This window comes from Muscardinus avellanarius, assembly GCF_963383645.1.
Source record: "Muscardinus avellanarius genome assembly, chromosome: 14".
Classification (NCBI taxonomy): domain Eukaryota; kingdom Metazoa; phylum Chordata; class Mammalia; order Rodentia; family Gliridae; genus Muscardinus; species Muscardinus avellanarius.
The window spans coordinates 34,460,641-34,481,501 of record NC_137800.1 but is presented as its reverse complement, the minus strand read 5'-3'; the positions used below and the strand labels follow the sequence as shown (position 1 = coordinate 34,481,501).

The window sequence follows — 20,861 nt, the reverse complement described above, 5'->3', positions numbered from 1 at the left end:
TTTTTCCCAAATAAGCAGACAAAATTTTTCACATGTTAATAAAAAAAATCAAGATAATCAGATTAGAAAGATATAAGGAATAAAAAGTATGTTACACATAAGTTTAAAGGACTCGTCAATCTCCTGCCCCCCAAAACCAAAAATTGTTCCAAACATATGGATATATATCCATCAAAATGCTTACCCTTAAAATATTAGAATCTTGGAAAATTCAATTTACAAATACATTATTAATTGCATTTTTATAATGAAATTAGTTCATTAAACATGAGAACATCAAAACAGCACCAATACCAGAAAGTTAAGAAGATAAGTACACTAATATTTAAAACAATGTATAATCACTGATTGGGACAGAAATAAACTATAGCCCTAGTAGAACTATTTAAAACAACTGTTTGACATGAAGGCAATATTTAAAGACTAGTATATGCCCTTTTTCCACTGACAGGCCTGTGGCTAAGTATCCCAGCAGTGGATCTTATGGAAAATATTAATATGCATTTTTTAAATTGCTCAATCCTGAACCATGATACTATATAACCCAATTTTTGCCAATATATGCCAATGGAGGCATTTTTGGTACCCTAACTACTCTTATCTGTCCCAATTAAAACACAAAACAACTCCCTTATTAAACACCAAGTTAAATGTATCTATCCCTTGAAGCAACAGCAGCAAGGCATTTACAAATGGGCTACTGACAGTGTATCAAAACGCTACTAAGGAAAATACAGCAGCAAATACTCTAATAAGAGCACATTACTTCACATGGAATCTCAAATCAGTTTTATCTCTACTTCCTTAAGTTTCTGGAATATTAGAGATTAATTTATAAGTGGGGCTAGGAAAAAAGCTCTGTGTTCATATTTTAAATTACCCAAGATAATTTGATGTTTACAGAGAAATCCAACTATATCTAAACTTTTTAAGTACATCAAACTAAAATGTTAGAAAAACTTTTATATTTACCCAAAAAGATAGCAGTGGAGTTTACATGAAAATGAAATAGGCATGGTTTGTAAAGTCTTTATAATGCTCACACCACTCTCTCCCTGTTCCCTGCTCCTTTCATCAGGTGATCTGAAGACTACCTGGTATAAAATATTTGGTAATTCAGTGCAGAAAATTAAGGTCACAGACAAAGTACAACAACTTTTAATACACCATTAATACTAATGATTAAAAATTATTGCATAGTCTTATGCATTTACCCTAAAACATTTTCTGAAAGTAAACGAATTATATAAAAGACAAGTAACCCCTTTAAAATATGGATGGCCTTTACTACCTCGATCTTCTCTCCTTTTTTGTCTTTTCAGTACTTTTGTCCATTGTTTTCTCATTATCTCCCCTGCACTTTGGGCAATACCATTTCCCCTTTGGTTTATAGGTAAGTGAAACACATGAAAAGTGAAACCATTCAATTGGACACTGTTCATTGTCACATCCTATCATTTCCCCATAAGACACTTGGTTACATAAACAGTATGTAGGTTCATTGGGATCTATTGCAAACTCAACAGGTGAGGCTTCCCTTTCCTGCTTGGCCTTAGAGCGTTTCTTTTTCTTGGCTGACTTGGATTTCTTTTCTTTAGGTGGCTGATCATCACAGTCTTCAATTCCATTTGTCATGTGACATAAATCACGGCTTTCACTCGTTCGCTGCCTGCGGGGTCGTCTTGAAGATCGTTCTGGTTGGCTAGAATCCATCTTTGCTTTATCTGAAGCCCGTTCACTGTCAGTGGGATCTTGGAGACACTGTGAATGTAACTCCATTTGTCTTGCTCGATTTTCCACCAGTTCGAGCATTTGTGTGACAATCTGAATTTTTTCATCTCCCAATTCTTGACTATTGATTAATGCTCTCTGGAGATGCTGCTGTAGGCGTTTTTTCTGGTTTGAATCATCTTCTTTCTTATATTTTTCATAGACATCATCAATCTCTTTTAATGTTTCTAAAAATGGAAAAGAAAAATGAGAATATTATCATATATTATTACATTTAACATTTTCAAGTTTATGGTATGTACACATTAAAAGCATTATTCCCATACAAAGATATTATCCATTATGAAAGTATACTTAAAAGTAAACTAATGAGGACATAAATTTTAATACTATTAACCTATATTAAAAAGGATATAGCCAGGCGTGGTGGCGCACGCTTGTAATCCCCGAGCTTGGGAGGCGGAGACAGGAGGATCGCGCAGGTTCGAAGCCAGCAGCACTTAAGACCCTGTTTCCAAAAATAAAATAAGTCTGGGAGTGTAGCTGGGAGGTAGAAGGGCTTCCAGGAACCCCAGTACCACCAAAAAAAAAAAAAAAATTAATTTAAAAAAATAATAAAAAGGATATAAGCCACGTGTAGTAGCACACATTTGCAATCCTAGCATTCGAGAGGGTGAGACAAGAGGATCTCAGTTCTTGGACAGTCTTGGCTACTTAGTGAGGCCCTTTGCATCTCAGTGAGACCCTGTTTCAAAAAGCTAAAAGAATAAAAAATAGGGCTGGAGGTGTAGCTCGAAGGTAGAATGTCCCTGGGTTCCATCCCTAGTACCGCAAAAAAAAAAAAAAAAAAAAAAAAGGATACAGCATGTATGATTAATAATCAAAAGTATTTTACATAGACAGGAAAATTGTATGCCACCTTAGAATCTATCACCTATACTTCATTTAAACTTTTATCTTAAAAAAACCCAATACACTAAATTTATATGCTGGACCCTGGCCATAAAACTTAAAGAGTTTAGAATTAGGCTCTGGATTACAGCCCAACTGTGTTTACAAGATTTATAATTCAATGACTTACTACATGACTCTTCCCTTTCACATCATACTCTTGAGGACATTCTTACGTAAAATAGATATTAGCAACTTTTGGCTTCCTATCCCCTTAGTTATAATGGTTCGATTGTTTCAGCATCACATAAGAAATTCTGAAAATCAAAACTATTTTCAGAGTCAGTTCATTGTTTCTGTCATCAACTAACCAAGCTACAACAAAAGTACAGTAAAGTCAGCACTGGATCACTCTGCCTTTGTAGATAACTCAGCAGCTGGTTCTAAGCTTTTAGAACTGCTGATTTAGTTGCATAGCAACTTAAATTTTTTTTTTTCCAGTACTGAGGATGGGACCCAGGGGCATTCCACCTCCAAGCGACACTCCCAGCCCTATTTTATTTATTATTTTGAAACAGGGTCTCACTAAGTTGCAGAGGGCTTCACTAAGTAGCTGAGGCTGGCCGCGAACCTGTGATCCTCTTGTTTCAGCGCCCAAGTACTGGGATTATAAACATGTGCCATCACACCCAGCTAGCAACTTAAAATTAAAAAAAAAATAAACAAAACTTATAGCAACTTTAAATAAAAATGACTGAGTCACTAGGAGGTATGCAGAAATCTGAATAGTTTCAGATGTCATAAAAAATTACTCATAACTAGTTTTATTGAAATCTATTTCTTTCTTTCTTTCCTCTTTTTTTTTTTTTTTTTTTTTTGAGATGGGGAGAAGGAACCCAGGGGCATTCGACCTCCGAGCTACACCCCCTGCCCTATTTTTATTCTTTATTTTGAAACAGGGTCTCACCAAGTTGCGGAGGGCCTTACTAAGTAGCTGAGGCTGTCTGGGAACCACGATCCTCCGGGCTCAGCTTCCCTAATGCTGGGATTACAAGCCTGCACCACCACACCTGGCTTCAAATCCATATCTTATCTTTATAAGATATAACTTCTATTTGAAAGAGTTCTGTTCTAGTAGAGACAATGAAATACACATAGCTCTTGCTAACACACCACATAGCATAACATTGTATTATTACTACTACATACTATGCCACTGTTTTATATTCCAATATGAACTCTAAGGAACAGAATTTTTAAACATTTCTAAACCAGAAAATAGTAAAATACATGCAGTGGAGTTGTCCACAATAGCACAAAGCAAATATTCAATCAACTCTTATGAATTAGCTCCTCCCTGGAAATTGCAGGTATTCACACCTGATGGACAGTGTTAATCTAGGATACCTGACACAGTGCCACCATTCTGGAGGATACTCATACCTGTATGCCACGCTTTTGAACAAAGCTTATTTGCTTAGCTTAGCATGTAAATGAATTTACTAAGAACCTAATTTCTCTATAGGAGAAATGAAGAAATTAAATATCTTCCTGTCAGACACAAAAACATTTGAAAATTTAAAAAAGCCTCATTTCAAATGTATTGTAATTTAATAATCAGGAGTAAGAAGTTAATAATATATCACATTAACATACCGACAGTCTTTATGAGATAAATATTCATATTTTTTTTGTGGTGGTACTGGGGTTCCTGGAAACCCTTCTATCTCAGGGCTACACTCCCAGACCTATTTTATATTTTTTTAAATTTGGAAACAGGGTCTCTTAAGTCTCTTAAACCAGCAAGGCTGGCTTTGAACCTGTGCGATCCTCCTGTCTACGCCTCCCAAGCGCAGGGATTACAAGCGTGCGCCACCACACCCGGCTTAAAAATTCATATTTTAAAGCCATCTTAATTATGTAGTATAAAAAAGGGAAACTAATATTTACTCAGCCCCTTTTATGTAGTAAATATTTTCTTCTCTAATCTCCATAGCAAATCTATAAGGAAGCCATTACTTCTACATATGAAGGAAATGAAATTCAACAGGTAGAAACCCCAGACTTTGAACTCTGCAAGATTTCTATTATACCCCCACTATTTAAGCACTTTCTATAGTCTGTATGAAGGGGACTTAAAAATTAAGTTTTACAGGCCGGGCGTGGTGGCACACGCTTGTTGTAATCCCCACGCTTGGGAGGCAGAGACGGGAGGATCGCACAGGTTCGAAGCCAGCCGCGTGCGCTGGCCTAGGAGACCCTGTTTCCAAATAAAAATATAAAATAGGTCTGGGAGTGTAGCCCAAAGGGAGAAGGGCTTCCAGGAACCCCAGTACCACCAAAAAAAAAAAAAAATTAAGTTTTACATTTTAGTTCTAAAGTTGTTATTTACCAACAATTACCTAAGAAATTATGATCAAGTATACTGAAACAAAAATAAAGGTTCTTTAATAACCATAACCCACAATAAATACCCTATTTAACTGTGAAATTTTCTTTATTTCTCTATTTGGGTGGTTCTTTGACCATTTTTGAAAATTCTCATGCAGGTAGAGAAAAAATTTCTTTGGTTGCCTCTACAATTTCTATCACTAAATATTTCTATTAGATCCTAAACCAGAAATTACTTAAGAACTAGTGAAAAATAAACATATCAAATCTTCACAAAAATGACAAAAGTATATAAATCTTAACATACAACTGTGAAAGTTGAGTTTAGTTACCATGTGCAGAGTGAAAATGAACTTTTTTATATATTAATATTGAAATTACTGACAACCTTAATGGAGCTAAGGATTTTTATTTATCTCCCAATGAAAAAGGCCTACTATATTACTACTACTAGAGCAATTTATGACAATTATATATGATCATTGGTAGCAGACTTCCCTGTTTACAAGTTAAGATCGTCCCTCCCTAACCTACAATAGTGTAACTTTTGTGAAGGGAAACATGTGCATTTAAAGAAAAGTAAAAGCTGGGCACAGTGGTGTACACCTGTAATCCCAGGACTTTGTAGGCTGGAGAATCTCTAGTTCACAAGGATAGACTCAGCAACTTAGCAAGACCCTGTTTTAAAACAAAAAGGGAAAGGGGTTGGAGGTGTAGCTCACAGGTAGAATGTCCCTGGGTTCAATCCCCAGTACCACATGCATACATACAAAAAGTAAAAACATGCAAGCTTCACAAACACCAAGATTATTATTTGAAAAACTATAAATGTTCAATATATAACTTTTTTTTTTGCACTACTGAGGTTTGAACCCAGGAATGTTCTACCACTGAGTCACATTCCAGCCCTCTTTTTTTTTTTTTTTTTTTTTTGGTGGTAGTGGAGATAGAACCCAGGGACAATCTACATCTGAGCTATACCCCCAGACCTACTTTTTAAAAATCCTTTCATTATTATTATTATTATTATTATTATTATTATTATTATTACGGTACTGGGGATGGAACCCAGGAGCATTCTACCTCCAAGCTACACCCCCAGCCCTATTTCTTAGTCTTTTCTTTTCTTTTCTTTTCTTTTCTTTTCTTCTTGTGGGTCTGGAGATGGAACTCAGTGGCATTTGACCTCTGAGCTACACCCCCTGCCCTAGTTTTTATTCCTTATTTTGAAACCAGGTCTCACTGAGTTGCAGAGTGCAGAGGGCCTCATTATGTAGCTGAGGCTGTCTGCAAACCGTGGTCCTCCGGTCTCAGCCTCCCAAATGCTGGGATTTCAAGCGTGCGCCACCACGCCAGGCTAGTCTTTTCATTTTTGAAACAGGGTCTCACTGAGTTGCAAAGGGCGTCACTAAATAGCTGAGGCTGTCTGCGAACCATGATCCTCTGGTCTCAACCTCCCAAATGCTGGGATTACAAGCGTGAGCCACCATGCCCGGCCCCAGTCCTTTTAAAATCTATTTTGTGACAGGGTTTCCCTTAATTCCCCAGCTGGAACTTTCAATCCTTCTGATTCAGCCTCCCTAGTATTTGGGATGACAGGCCTGTGGTACCAAAACTAATAAATTCTTCAGCACCTATGTCTCATGTTTAGATTACCATTCCTGCATGTGCTCCTTATCTGTAGAAAATACCTCTGGATCACTCTTACTAAGGAGGAGGAAGAGAAGGCAGCGGCTTTAGTGGAAAACAAGAATGTGTTTTCCAGAAGTACCCATCTTTGGAATAAAATATTCATCTAATCAACTGAATAAGTTACTTAAACACTTTGGAAATTTTAATTTATCAGTAAAATGAGTTTCATTTTACACTAGCATGCAGTACAGAGTCAGTCTTTTCTTCTCCCCAACAGAGATTAGTCCTAACAATCGGATGGATTCAAAAGACAAAAGTGTATAGTCTTTAAAAAAAAAAAAAAGACACTTAATCGCTATAACATGCTTCAGACCAGTAAATAGTACACCAGGGGTGGATTCCTTAAATCACAGAATTAGAGATGGGCCTAAATAAAAAGAAAATGGGTCCAAAACTTTATTTTTAAAGTCTTTGTGGTTATTTGTACATTAGGTCTAAGGTCTACTCCTCGATTCAAGGTTACTAAAAGCAAACATTCCTCCATTTAAACTTCTCCCTCTCTAGAAGCAGGCGAAAGACCACGCTAAACGACACTATCCGTGTCCTAACTCCTTTAACCACAAAGGAGGGTTTTCGGCCTCCTCACGTAAATTTGGCAGAGGAGGAAGCCCGGGGTGAAGGACGCCAGGTGGTTGCCCAGTCAACCGACCCACTTCCTCCAGGGACCCGGAAGTGACACATGGCCCGGAACCTACGCGGAGCCAGGGTCTGCGGCGGTCCGGGAGGCAGTGTCCCCGTCTAGATCCACTGGGTGGGGGGAGTAGAAACACCACCACAAACACGTCGCAAACCCCTACACCGACTTTCCTAGTACCCAAGGGACGCCCCGCACAGCCGACTCCCTCCGGAGCAGCCAGCCGGGTCCGCCCAGCTTCTCCCGCGACCAGCCCCAGGCGAGGCGGGGGGGGAGCGCGCCCCGCCCCCGCTATGTCACGCCCGCAGGCCCCGCCCCCAGGGACTGGGCCCTCCCCGCCACACACACACACCCCCGTCCTCCCCGCTCCCGGAGGGGGACCCCTCCCCTTTTAACCATTTGGCAGAAGGAGCTGGGGAGAGGCTACGGAGGCCGGCGGCCCGGAACTTTCCCCGGGGCGGGAGAGGAGACCTGCCTACTCCACTCCCGAGCCGGGCGCGGAGGGAGGGCCTCCTCCGAGTCCGCCTCGCCGCCCCCCGCCCCTCCCCCCGCGTTCCACGCCTCTGCCCTCGGGGTGGGGGCCGCGGGGACCCGGAGCCGGGCCCGCAGAGCGGCGAGAGCCCGGCCGCAGCCGGCGATCGCCGCCCTCGCCGGGGCGAGAGGGTGTGCGGTACCCGGCCGGCGAGCCTCGGAACAAATGCTCGCATAAAATGGCTGATTCCCTTCCCCAGCAGCTGCAGCCGCTGGGTCTGCAGCTGGGGCTGAGGAGCGGCCCCCACCCCCACGACCCCACCGAAGTCCTCGCCGGCCGCAGCGGGGAAAGCGAGGGCCTCGAAGCCCGTCTCCAGCCCCCCGCCCCGTCCCACGCGGCAGAGCGCCTCGGTGCACTCCGGGGGCTGTCACCGGAGCGAGGGAAAGTGGCACTTCCCAGCCGGCTGGGCGGCCGGCGGCCAGGCCCGCGCCCCTACCTTGATATTTGTTGTCCAGCTCTCGCAGCACAGACACGTTCCTCTGCATGTCGTGGGGCAGCGACTCCACGCACTCGAGGTAGTCCTGCACGTAGCAGGTGAGGAGCCGGCTCCGCTCCCCGGTCAGGAGCGCGGCCGACGAGTACAGTGGCTGCTGCTGCTGCTGCTGTTGCTGCTGCTGCCCTAACATCCTGCCGCCGCTGCTGCTCCGCGCCGCCGCCGCCGCATCCAGCAGCCACACATGCAACAGCCGCGGCCTGCGCTGCGCAGCCCGGCGCCGCCGAGACCCCGGCCGCCGCTCGGGAGGGCAGCGCCGCGGCCCCCGATCTCCACTCCCCCCAACAGCGCCGCCCCCGCGGTAACCAGCCCAGGGGCGGGGCGAGATCGGGGCTCCCCCTGCCCCCGCCCTCCCGGGGCCCGAGCCGTGGGGATCCCCCGGCCGCGCCGGCGCCGCGGTCCCGGGCGCTGACACTTCCGGGCGCCCTCGGAGTCCCCGGGCGCTACCGACGCCGCCTCGGAGCTCGGACCCCCATGACAAGCCCCTCGCCGTGCCCTCGCCTCTCAATCACCCTCCGTGCCAGTCGGAGAGTCTCTCACTGGACTGCCCCCGCCCCTCCGCCGCGGCCGCGTCTGCGCCTGCGCAGCGCTCACTCCTAATAAGGCCGGGGGCCCGCCCCTACCGCCCTACCGAAGGGTTCGCATTCTCCCGCCTTCCCTCCGCCACTCGGGCGATTGGTCTGTCAACCCGGGGCCGGGGGGGAGGGGGCGGGGGGGCGGCCAAACGGCAGGCTGGCCCCGCCCCCTTAAAGGGGACGCGCGGCCGAGGCCGCTTCGGCGCCCCAGGTCCGCATGGGACCTGAGAGGAAAGGTGGCCGCTTTCCAGTTTCTGCCCTTGACCCGCGGAGCAGGAACCTGGGAGCGGCTCCGTCGGCCCCGCGTTACCGGCTTCTTCCCCATCGGGCGGATCCAGCGCGGCCCCTCGCGAGCCTTAAAAGGAGCAGCGGGCGGCCGCTTCTCGCCGCCGACTCGAGAGCGGCCTGCGGGGACTACGCGGCCCGGCGTGCAGCGGGGCGCTCCCGGCATGCGCGGCGGCGGCTTCCCGCCCGCGGCCGCGGCTCGGGCCGGTGCCGCCTCCCGCCGCCGCCGCGGGGCCCCGAGCTCCCCGGCGGAGCGCTGCCCCGTCCCGCCTCGCCGCCCCTTCTTCAGCCGAGTCCGCTCGGCTTTTACTTCTCGCTCGCGGTCGCGCTCCCGCGTCGGCGGCCGCGGGGTCGGCCGTCCTCCCCGCTCCTTCGCTCTCCAGCCCAGGGGAAGGGAGGCAGGACTGCGGCTGCCTCGCCAACGTGTGTCCGGCAGACCACCTTAAGTGGTTCTTTTTCAGGGATCTAGACGTTTTTAAGCCTTAAACGTTGAGGGTTTGCCGGCGGAGGGAGGGACACACCACCTCCTTTCTGAGTCTTTTCGCCCACTTTTACCCAAGACTAACAGTAGAGGGGGTTGGGGGGGTCATGAAGAGGAAAATAACAGCCTCAGCAGCAGCCAGGCCCACGGCGACTTTCAGGTTTTAATATCTGTGCAGTGTAAATGAAATGCCCGGAAGAAGAGCTGATTATGATGACGGATAGTCTTTCAACATATGTAGTGTTAGTGGTTCCAAGAAATCGGTGTAAAGGGAACGAATACAAGGAGAATTTAAATGGAATGCCTACGTAAACAAACCCTATTGTGAGTAGTCTCTGAGTTAGGAAGATAATGTGAGTAGGTGATATATTATTTTCTTATGTCCAGTTTGCAGCGGTGATGCACCCGTACAATGACCTATTCAGAGCACTTTGGGGGGTGGGTACTGGGCGTGGAACCCAGGGGTTTTCTACCTCCAGGCTATACTCCCAGCCCTATTTTATACTTTATTTAGAAAGAGGGTCTCACTAAGTTGCTGAGAGCCTCACTAAATAGCTGAGGCTGGCTTTGAACCTGTGTGGTACTCCTGTCACAGCCTCCCGAGGGCTGGGATTACAAGTGCGCGCCACCACGCCCGGCTCAGAACACTTTTGAAACAGCTAATAGTAAGTAGCCATTGACGTGCAGAAGAATCTAGTTCTTGATCGAGAGGAAATTTTAAATTTCAAACTAAAAGCATTCCAGGGAATTCGATGACTTCAAAACAGCAGCAGTATCGCAGAAGTTTGGAAGATGGTCTTGTGTGTTAGTGTCCTCTGACACTGAGGTGTGACCACTTGAACCCAGGCAGCTAAGTGTATACTTAGAACCAGTTGGGGATTGTATTGTTGTCATTCTTTAAATCTTTCAGATTAAACAACCTAGTCTCAAAAAATAGTCACCATTAAGAACTGAATTTTACTAGTTTTTATATAAATGCTACCAGTTTGGATTCCTAACAAATTTCAGATACTCATTATTGAAAAGCCAAAATAATATAAGAAGACTTGTTATTGATTCAGGTTAGCTACTCAAGGCACCTATGGATTCTATTGAGCTTGATACATGGTCTGCAGGCAGATATAACACTTAGAAACACTAAGGGAGAAAAGGCAGTGATGCAGAATGTCTAGAATGATCCCTCCAGAACTTAAAGCAAGATTAAACAAAAGGATGAATAAGAGATAGGAAATCTCTTTTTTCTTTTTCTTTTTTTCTTTGGTACTGAGGATTGTACCCAGGGGCACTCTACCTCTAAGATACACCCCCAGCCCTTTTTCTTGTTTTTTTTGTTTGTTTGTTTGTTTGTTTGTTTGGGGTTTTTTTAAGCAAGGTCTTGCTAAATTGCTGAAAGTTGACTCCAATCTGAGATCCTCTTCTCTTCTCACCTTTCATAGTCTTGTTGAACAAGCTGAAAAAAGCAAACAATCCAAATCATAGTATTTTGCTGGTACTGGGATAAGCCTATAAAGAACTGTAATAAATATGTGTATTAATTATTTTGGACATGCTTTTCTAATTATGTTTATAATAATGTAAAGCCTTTTTTTTTTTTTTTTTTTTTTTGGTGGTACCGGGGTTCCTGGAAATCCTTCTACCTCCAGGCTACACTCCCAGGCCCATTCTTATATTTTTATTTAGAAACAGGGTCTCTTAAGCCAGCGAGGCTGGCTTCGAACCTACGGGATCCTTCTGTCTCCACCTCCCAAGCACAGGGATTACAAGCCTGGGCCACCAGGCCCAGCTGTAAAGCCTATTTTTATCATATTTTGAAAGCAGCCTATATGGAGAGAGCGCTTAAATGGAGAGGGGGCTCACTATACTCACTAAACCCAAACCTGGACCTTGGTTTTTTATCAGTGTCCTGTTTTTCTCAAGTCACTTAACTGGGCATTTAGGGCTTTTTGACTTAGATTGGACTTCCTGGCTCTCCTAAATATAAATTTAAATCCTCAAATCTCTGCAATATAGAAGTTAATTGATATTTAATCCTGTGAATAAAACAAAAAGGTATCTTATTTGTTCTTCAATATGTTGTCTTTTCTTCAATCAACCCTGAAAAAGATAAGTAACTGATGGCCCCAATTTAGTGCCTGGAGTTACTTAGAGTTTTTGTTTGTTTTGTGGTACTAGGGGTGGAACCCAGGGGATTTTCTACCTCTGGACTATACTCCCAGACCTATTTTATACTTTTATTTGGAAACAGGGTCTCACTAAGTTGCTGAGAGCCTCACTAAGTAGCTGAGGCTGGCTTCAAACCTGTGCAATCCTGTCTCAGCCTCCCAAGCACTGGGATTACAAGTGTGTGCCACCTTGCCTGGCTCTACTTATGAGTTTCTTACATCAGTTACTTGAACAAGCTCCTGGCAAGAAATGCTTATGCCTCCAAACCTATCCCTTGTGTTCCTCATTTATATGCTAAGCAAGGAAGAGCAACAACTTAAAACTGATTAAAAACAAACCAGCAAATAGTTCTGGAAGATTCCTAGGGATACCACCTGAGAAAATTCAGTTTCTACTAGTCAGGCCAATTAAATTTGAAATCCTTTTCTACTTTTAATATTTTTGAAAACTTTCTATGATTAAAATTTTCAAATATAAAAGCATCTTCATATACTTTTCACCCAGCTTTGATATTATCAACATATGGCTAATATTTAATTTATAACCCTCTACTTTACTTTATCCTTACTGGATTATTATAATTTCAACTTTAAATATGAACAGAGAAAATATAACAACCCTTCAGACATTAAATGTCCAGATAATTCATATTGTCAGATTTCCATGTTTCATTTAGTCTTTTTACATTTTATTTAACATGACCCAAACAAGTCCCACACATTAGTTGGTAGGATTTTTTCTAAACCAATAAGAGGCAGTTTATTCTCTATTTCAGCAAAGCAGGTAACTGTTTTACTAAGATATTTAGAAGGTTGAAAAGCACTGTTAAAGTATGGAGATGTTAAAATCAGTTTAAGTAAAATCTTCATATTAAAAGGTCACCAATTGGTAGCCCACTGTAGAAATTTAACTATACCTAATGTAAATAACTCCTTAATAATGAAGGAATTTTTGTTTAGGGTGTAACTTGTTCTAGAAGGTCCAGTGAAGCATTTTAAATTATCATAAATAAGCCAAAGCCTTAAATCTATTCATTAGCACAAATAGCAACTAAAAAACTACTAGTTGATAGTCTATATCTCCACTGAGCTCAGTTTTAAAGCATTTGAATTGCTTTATTACATAAGTTAAGCTAATACATACTAGTTAATTAAAAATAGAGATTAAAAGACGATACATAAAAACCACCAAGACTGTAGATAACTTTTAAATATCTAATTATACCCGGATGTGTAAATCTATTTAGCAGTTTTTGCTTTAAAGAAACAATTTGGCTAAGACTGAAGGCGGTAAAGTTAAGAAAATAACAGATTCTCTAGATGGAATGTTAGAAATCTGAGCAATATCAATATATGTGTACTTTATGTGGTACACAACACAGGTTTAAAGTTGGTATATACAATTTATTCTACTACTTTGGGTTATAGTACTGTTCAGCATTTAGAATAACTACTGACAGCTAAAGATGATCTCAAACATTTAATGAAGGGACTGAATGACTAGGACTATTGTCAGGAGGAAATTCAGTATAATAAAATACAGTGTTTTCATAACCAAGAAAAAAGCAAACATATTATCTTTTTTGTTATCACAGAGAGAAAAAATAACACATATGTTATACTTTGCATAATGCTGACCAGAAAACACTCAGTTTTCCCTGGATGGTTACCATAGTTACATGAGCCGTTTATAACATCAAGAAGGGGAACTAGGTCACAGTATTGAAGGAGTTTGAATTATGCAATTATGTTTCCTAACAGCAAGGGAAAGGTTTAAAAATTTGGGGAGGAGATTTATATGTTCAAAATTGAAATTTTATAGTTTCTCCTTTTGCCTATGAAACTTAAAAGTTTGTCCACAAGTAAATAGTTGATATAGTTGATACAGGTTATTCAACCTATACAGACAATCTAGTAGCTAGATTAATAAATGTGATTTTTAAAAAAAGATGTCAACATTCTATCTCGATAGATATTCCTTTAGCATAGTGGTACCTTACATGTTTTTGCAGGTAATCAGTAAAGCCAACAATTGGCTAGAATCTTTGAGTAGTCAAATTTGTGTAAGCTAAAGCTTTGACATCTTACCTTTGAAAGCTTGAGATAAAGCTTGGTACAGTGTCTCTAAGATGCTGCTCTGTTGTATAGCAGTTTTTCTCTATTAATTTCATCAAATGAGAATAAAAGAGTGCAGGGAGAGAATGTATTGAAATTCATGATAGCTTAGCCTTCGTCCTTTTTTGGGGTACTGGAGGTTGAACCCCAAAGACCATCTACTTCCAAGCTACACTCCCAGTTCTAGTTTATTTCTTCTTTTGAAGCAGGCAGGGTCTCACTAAGTTTCTGAAGGACCTTGTTAAATTGCTGAGGCTGGCCTCAAACTTGTGACCTTCCTGTCTCAGCCTCCCAAATACTGAGATTACAGGTGCATACTACTGTGCCTGGCTTCACCCTTTCTTTAAACTATGGTATATGTATTTTTTTTTAAAAAGAACTTCACAAAAAAATAATTTTTTGTTGTTTTTTAAGGAACAAAGCCTGTTATACTAAAGCTCTACACAATGCTCAATCAGTGGAAATTGAAGAAAAGAAAAATGTGCATCTCGAGATGATACAATTTCTGTTCATTCTTAGTTGTATGATCACTGTAGAAGACTCATTGATGACTCATTGATTAATGCTGAAAATAATTAGAAGTTAATGATTTCTCAAACGATGGACGAACAGTCAACAAGCAGCCTCACTGAGTAGCAGGGATGACCCACTGTTGCTGCCTGTAGTTTATCATAACCATCATTATGTAAGGATGGAAAAGAAGTTGAGGATCACAATTATAGATCATCTATAGACCAACTTTTACCAGTGTAATATTGGGGTCAATAAAGTAACTTGCCCAGCCTCACATAGCAACACATGAATTAAGTATATACTAAAAAAATGAAAGTAAAAATTAATCTTACTATCTGGCTGATAATCATTGAAAAGAAAAGTGCCTGTAAAAATAAAATGAATAGTTTGGGATATTATAGAATGATTTTTTTTCTGTGAAGTCTTGGAACAAATTTAACAAAATCACCTCTAAAGGGAAATTGGAATTTTCTGACCAATAATGTCCAAAATAATCACAAAATCAAAAGTACTAGGAGTCACATATTTTTTGGACTATGATTTTCAAGAGTAATGCCTTATGCTTTCAGCAGTGTTGAAAACTGGTCTGTGTGTATGTGTGTGTGTGTGTGTGTGTGTGTGTGGTACTGGGGGTGGAACCCAGAGGCTTTCTACCTCTGGATTATATTCCTAGACCTATTTTATACTTTATTTGGAAACAGGGTCTCACTAAGTTGCTGAGAGCCTCAATAAGTAGCTGAGGCTGGCTTTGAACCTGTGCGATCCTCTTGTCTCAGCCTCTCAAGCGCTGGGATTACAAGCGAGTACTACCACGCCCAGCTCTGAAAACTGGTCTTTAAAAAGCGAAACTAATGCTATTGGCCAGGTCCTATTATATCTCTTTTTCCTTTAAAAAGATTCTAACTGGCAGGCTAGAGACGTAGCTTAGTAATAGAGCATGTGCTTAGCACATATGAGGCCTTGGGTTCAATCTCCGCAGGGGGAGGAAAAAAGAAAATTCTAATTGATTACTTAATGAGGCTTTATTGGAGCTGTTTCTACACTAATTACTCTTAACATGGTTAATTTAATCTAGCATTTTGGTAAATATTGATTTATCTTTCATGGGTAACAAGGTGGTGGTGTTTTTTTTAATTACCAAGTAATTTTGAATGTGCCACTTCTATAAAATAAGGATACCAAAGTTTTGGAAATGAAAATATTTCTTTAGTACAAACATTATATATTATTTTTTTCAATTGTTACCATGAAGAAATAGGTAGTATTTTTTATTGTCTAACTGCTTTCTGGGGATAGTTTCTTTTGCTCGTTCTAACTGTAATGTACATTGCAGATACTTTAGCATGATATATTTTGGTCACACAAATGGTGTCTTCAAGGAGAGGACTTTGAAGAAGAGCCTGAAGTGACAGTAACAGACAGTAACATAGTGTCTGGCTGAAGTGAGTACTAGAATTGGGTTTAAAATATATATATTCCATATATATATATATATATATATGTATATATATATACATATATATGTATATAAACACACACATATATATATGTATATATATATATGGAAATTTTATTGGGAAAGTATTAGGCCCTAAAAACTATTATTATGGTGAAATACAAGAATCAAAGAAAAATGATAATTTGAGGTCCTAATGGTAGTGGTAGAGCATTATAATTAAATTTTAGGAATTAGGATTTGTAAATTGTATCTGTGTAGACTACTTGTGAAGCTTTTTTTTTTTTGCTTAAAAAAATAACAGCTCTGCATTCAGGAGGCTGAGACCGGAGGATTGCGGTTCGCGGACAGCCTCAGCTACTACTTAGTGAGGCCCTCTGCAACTTAGTGAGACCCTGTTTCAAAATAAAGAATAAAAAATAGGGCAGGGGGTGTAGCTCAGAGGTCGAATGCCTCTGGGTTCCATCCCCAGTCCCGCAAAAAATAAAGAAAAAAATAAAAATATAACAGTTGTAATGGTTAGACCAATAGCCTATTCAACCTAATCTTTGACAGAAAATTGCCATGGTGATTCAAAAATATTTTTTTAAAAAGCCTAATGAGAAAGCAATTGAACAATTTGTCTCTCACATATATTCAACTGAAGGATCTGTCCCTGAATATTTGTACTAAAACATACTGACTCCAAAAGCCAAAACATCATATTGGGATTCAGGAAATTATTCTAATATATCTAGTCAAATATATCTAGTCTAATATATCTAGTCAAAGGGCATTGAAAGTATTATTTACAAGTTTATGGTACCACATAAATTTGCCAGCATTGCAAAACAGGCAGCAAAGTTTGGGCAAAATGGTTGCCAACAATAATGAGCAGGATCTATGATACCAAGAAATATATTTTCCTCTGGAGCACAGCTGCACTGTATTTGATTTTGTGGCTTAAAACAGGACTTGGCATTTTGCAAGTGATGACACGGACCACCAAGCTTTATGGGATGCAGGCCAAAGTAATGTTTGCATATTTCCTGACAGAATTACAGATATCAAATGGGTGTGGTAACTCACACTTGTAATCCTAGTACTTGGGAGGCAGAAAGGAGGATTGCAGATTTGAGGATAGCCTCAGCAAATAGTGAAGCTCTCATTAACCTAGAAAGTCCCTGTTTCAAAATAAATAAATAAAATATGGCTGGAAGTGTAGCTCGGAGATAAAATGGTTCAATCCACATTGCCATGAAGAAAGAAGGAGGAGAAGAACAGATATCAACCACTGTATGGGTGAAAATACCAATAATAGCAATCTTTGTGACTTCTGTAAACCATAAGAATAGAAGATGAAGACACATTCAGGGAAATGTTGGGATTTTCATGAAAAAAAGAAAAAAGATTCTTTCAAAGAGAGACTCATGATAATTGGCAGTTGTAGCAAATGCATTTCCAAGAATGATACCGTCTTTACATTGTGTATGTGTGTGGGGGGGAGATGTAATCCAGGGGCCTTCTACCTCTGAGCTACACTCCCAGACCTATTTTATATTTTATTAGGAAACAGGGTCTCACCAAGTTGCTAAGAGCCTAAGTAGCTGAGGTTGGCTTCAAACCTGTGCTATTCTCCTGTCTCAGCCTCCCAAGTACCGGGATTACAAGCATGTGCCACCATGCCCAGCTTTTGCATTCGTTCTTACCAATATGGAATTTTGAGGAAATGTAGAGAGACTAGAGGAAATGATTTAGAGATAAAGTAGTCTTAAATCTCCTCACAAGCCTAAACTTAAGTATCTTTGGAGTATTACTATTAGTAAGCAATAATTAATAAAGCTGATAGGCAAGGATATACAGATTTTGGTGAGGAAACAGTTAATACAGCAGGTCCAGTTGTTTACTCCATGTGTGTCTCCAAAGGAACCATTTTTATTTTTATGTATGTATGTATGTATGTATTTATTTATTTATTTATTTTTACAATACTGGGGATGGAATTCAGGGGCATTCTACCTCCGAGCTACACCCCTAACCCTATTTTTTCTTCTTTATTTTGAAACAGGGTCTCACTGAGTCACAAAGGGCCTCACTAAGTAGCTGAGGCTGGCTGCGAACCCAGGTCCTCCTGTTTCAGCCTTCCAAATGCTGTGATTACAAGTGTGCACCACCTCACCTGGCTCAAAGGAATCATCTTTAACCCTGGCCAACCCATGGACTATGGTTCTTCGTGTTCTTCGTGTTAATGATGATGATTTTGGTGTGTATACCTGGAGCAATGGCCCATTCTATAGTGGCTTGCCAGATTTCTTTGCACAAACGTCAAGATTGATAATATGTACCTGGTTTTATTATTGAGGTCCTGAGTTTGGGTTGTCCATGACTAATTGCTTAGCAGAATATGCATACATGAGTAGCCCTTACAAAATCATTGGATCCCAAGAATAAAATGGGCTTCTGTGGGCAGAGATGTTCCACACAGTGAGTTTTGAGTTTGTTATTAGAGCCATATCCCATATGGGTTTTGATAAAAGTCATTGGAAGCCTTGGTTGGCTCTCTTTGAACTCCACTGGTGCACCTTTTTCCTGTTGCTTTTACTTTGTATCCTTTACTGTAATAAATCTTAGGCATGTATAACCTGCTTTTGAGTCTTTGGAGTCCTTCAGAGATAACCAGAGGAAACAACTATACATAGTATTGAAGACATTTAAAACCCCATTTGAGCCAGGCGTGGTGGCGCACACTTGTAATCCCCACGCTTGGGAGGCGGAGACAAGAGAATTGCGCAGGTTTGAAGCCAGCCTCGCTGGCTTAAGAGACCTTGTTTCCAATTAAAAATATAAAAATGGGTCTGGGAGTGTAACCCAGAGGTAGAAGGGTTTCCAGGAACCCCAGTACCACCAAAAATAAAAAATAAATAAATAAAACCCCATTTGATAGAATTCACTTAAAAAATATCAACCTATCTAAGTACTTGTTGCATGTGGATTTAAACTAAGTCAAAGCTTTGGCCTGTGTTCAGAAGCCATTTAGAATCTATATAGGAATATAGAGCACATAATGGGAAAATGCTTATGGGCATAAGTATAAATGAAAGCAAGTTGACAATAAATGAAGAAAGATGTCAGAATTAAAGAGAGGTTAAAATTGGTAGAAGCCAACCATGGTAAATGAAAGATAGTGAGTACTTAAAATACAGGCTAGGCATGATGTCACACACCTATAATTCCATTGCTTGGGAGGTTGAGAAAGGAGGATTGCAGGTTGGCAACCAGCCTCAGCAATTAGTGAGACTCATCAACCCAGCAAGATCCTATTTCCAAATAAGAAATAAAATTGGCCTGGGGGGGAATCTCGAAAGTAGAATACCTCTGGGTTCAATCCCCAGTAACACACACACACACACACACACACACACTTAAGAGAGGACATTATCAAATAGTAGCTTTTATTTTTTTCTCCATATATATATTTTTAGCATTGTATATAATATGTTATTTAAAATGTCCTGTATTTTCTCTAATCTGAGTTCAACTCAGGTTTGGCCAAATTATTTGTTTACAATCTATATTTATACTACATTAGTTGGGTATGGTGGTGCACGCTTGTAATCTCAGTACTTGGGAGGCTCATACAGGAGGATCGCAATTTATAGACAGCTTCAGCAATTTAGTGAGGCCCTCCGCAACTTAGTGAGACCTTGTTCAAAATAAGGAATAGCCGGGCGTGATGGCACAAGCTTGTAATCCCAGCATTTGGGAGGCTGAGACCAGAGGATTGCAGTTCGCGAACAGCTTCAGCTACTTAGTGAAGCCCTCCGCAACTTAGTGAGACCTTTTTTCAAAATAAAGAATAAAAATAGGGCAGGGGGTGTAACTCGGAGGTTGAATGCCCTCTGGTCCCATCCCCAGACTCGCAAAAAAAAAAAAAAGAAGAAGAAGGAGGAGGAGGAGGAGGAGGAGGAGGAGGAGGAGAAGGAGAAGGAGAAGGAGAAGAAGAAGAAGAAGAAGAAGAAGAAGAAGAAGAAGAAGAAGAAGAAGAAGAAGAAGAAGAAGAAGAAGAAGAAATAATAGGGCTGGGGGTGTAGCTGGGAGGTAGAATGTCCCTGGATTCCATCCTCAGTACTGAAAAAAAAGATTCAACCAGGTATAGTGATGTACTTAAGGTCTGAGACCACCCTCAGCAACTTAATAAGATCCTGTTTCAAAATTTTAAAAGGGCCCAGGGGTGTAGTTCAGAGGCAAAATGCCCCAGTACCAAAAAGGTTTTTTAAATTTTAAAGGAAAGGGCTGAGAGTGTAGCTCAGAGGTAGAATGCCCCTGGGTTCAATCCCTACTACAAAAGAAAGAAAAAGTGGGCAGGCCCACTTTTCATTGCTGCCCCTGATACCACTGCACTGGAGCACCCCTGTCCCAGACAAACTCCTCCCAAAAGATGACAGAGAAGACAGGAGGAGCCAGAGAGACTATGGGGTCTAATGGAGATAGTCCTTCCCAGGGAGGCTCTGGTCCACAACTGTAACAATTTTTAATCTCTCCCTCTTTGTTACTCAGAAAATGTAAGGTTTCTTCCCAGCAGCCTTGTGGATTGGGACCACCTTCTTTCTGATCCTGGTCTTTGAGACTGAGAAGTTTGCGATGAAGCAAAAGCAGCAACTGAAGCAACAGCTAGTACAGACGGGGTAACTAAACCTGACATATGGCTGTCAAGAGGAATCCCAGGAGTTCTACTTTCACCTTCTGGAAAGATCTAGATTGTTACTGCTGTATTTGAGCCATCTTGGTGGAAGAAATTTAAAATTCAATAGTGTTTGAACCACTGATTATTTGCCATTTTTAAGAACTTGGGTACATTGATCTATCTAAACCTGTCTGGGAAAATTCTCCCCACATTGTCTTATGGAGAAAGAACGAAATTATAACTACTC

General features: G+C 41.3%; 1 protein-coding gene across 1 annotated transcript; it reads right to left on the bottom strand.

Annotated features, from left to right (window-relative positions):
• Positions 1-1,223: 1,223 nt before the first annotated feature.
• ING2 (inhibitor of growth family member 2) lies at positions 1,224-8,497 on the bottom strand (the record flags this gene model as incomplete). The annotated part of the gene is made up of 2 exons (XM_080710864.1): positions 1,224-1,958; positions 8,308-8,497. 2 exons carry the CDS (start codon positions 8,495-8,497, stop codon positions 1,288-1,290), a joined length of 861 nt encoding a protein of 286 aa, XP_080566990.1. The 3' UTR covers positions 1,224-1,287.
• Positions 8,498-20,861: the final 12,364 nt, after the last annotated feature.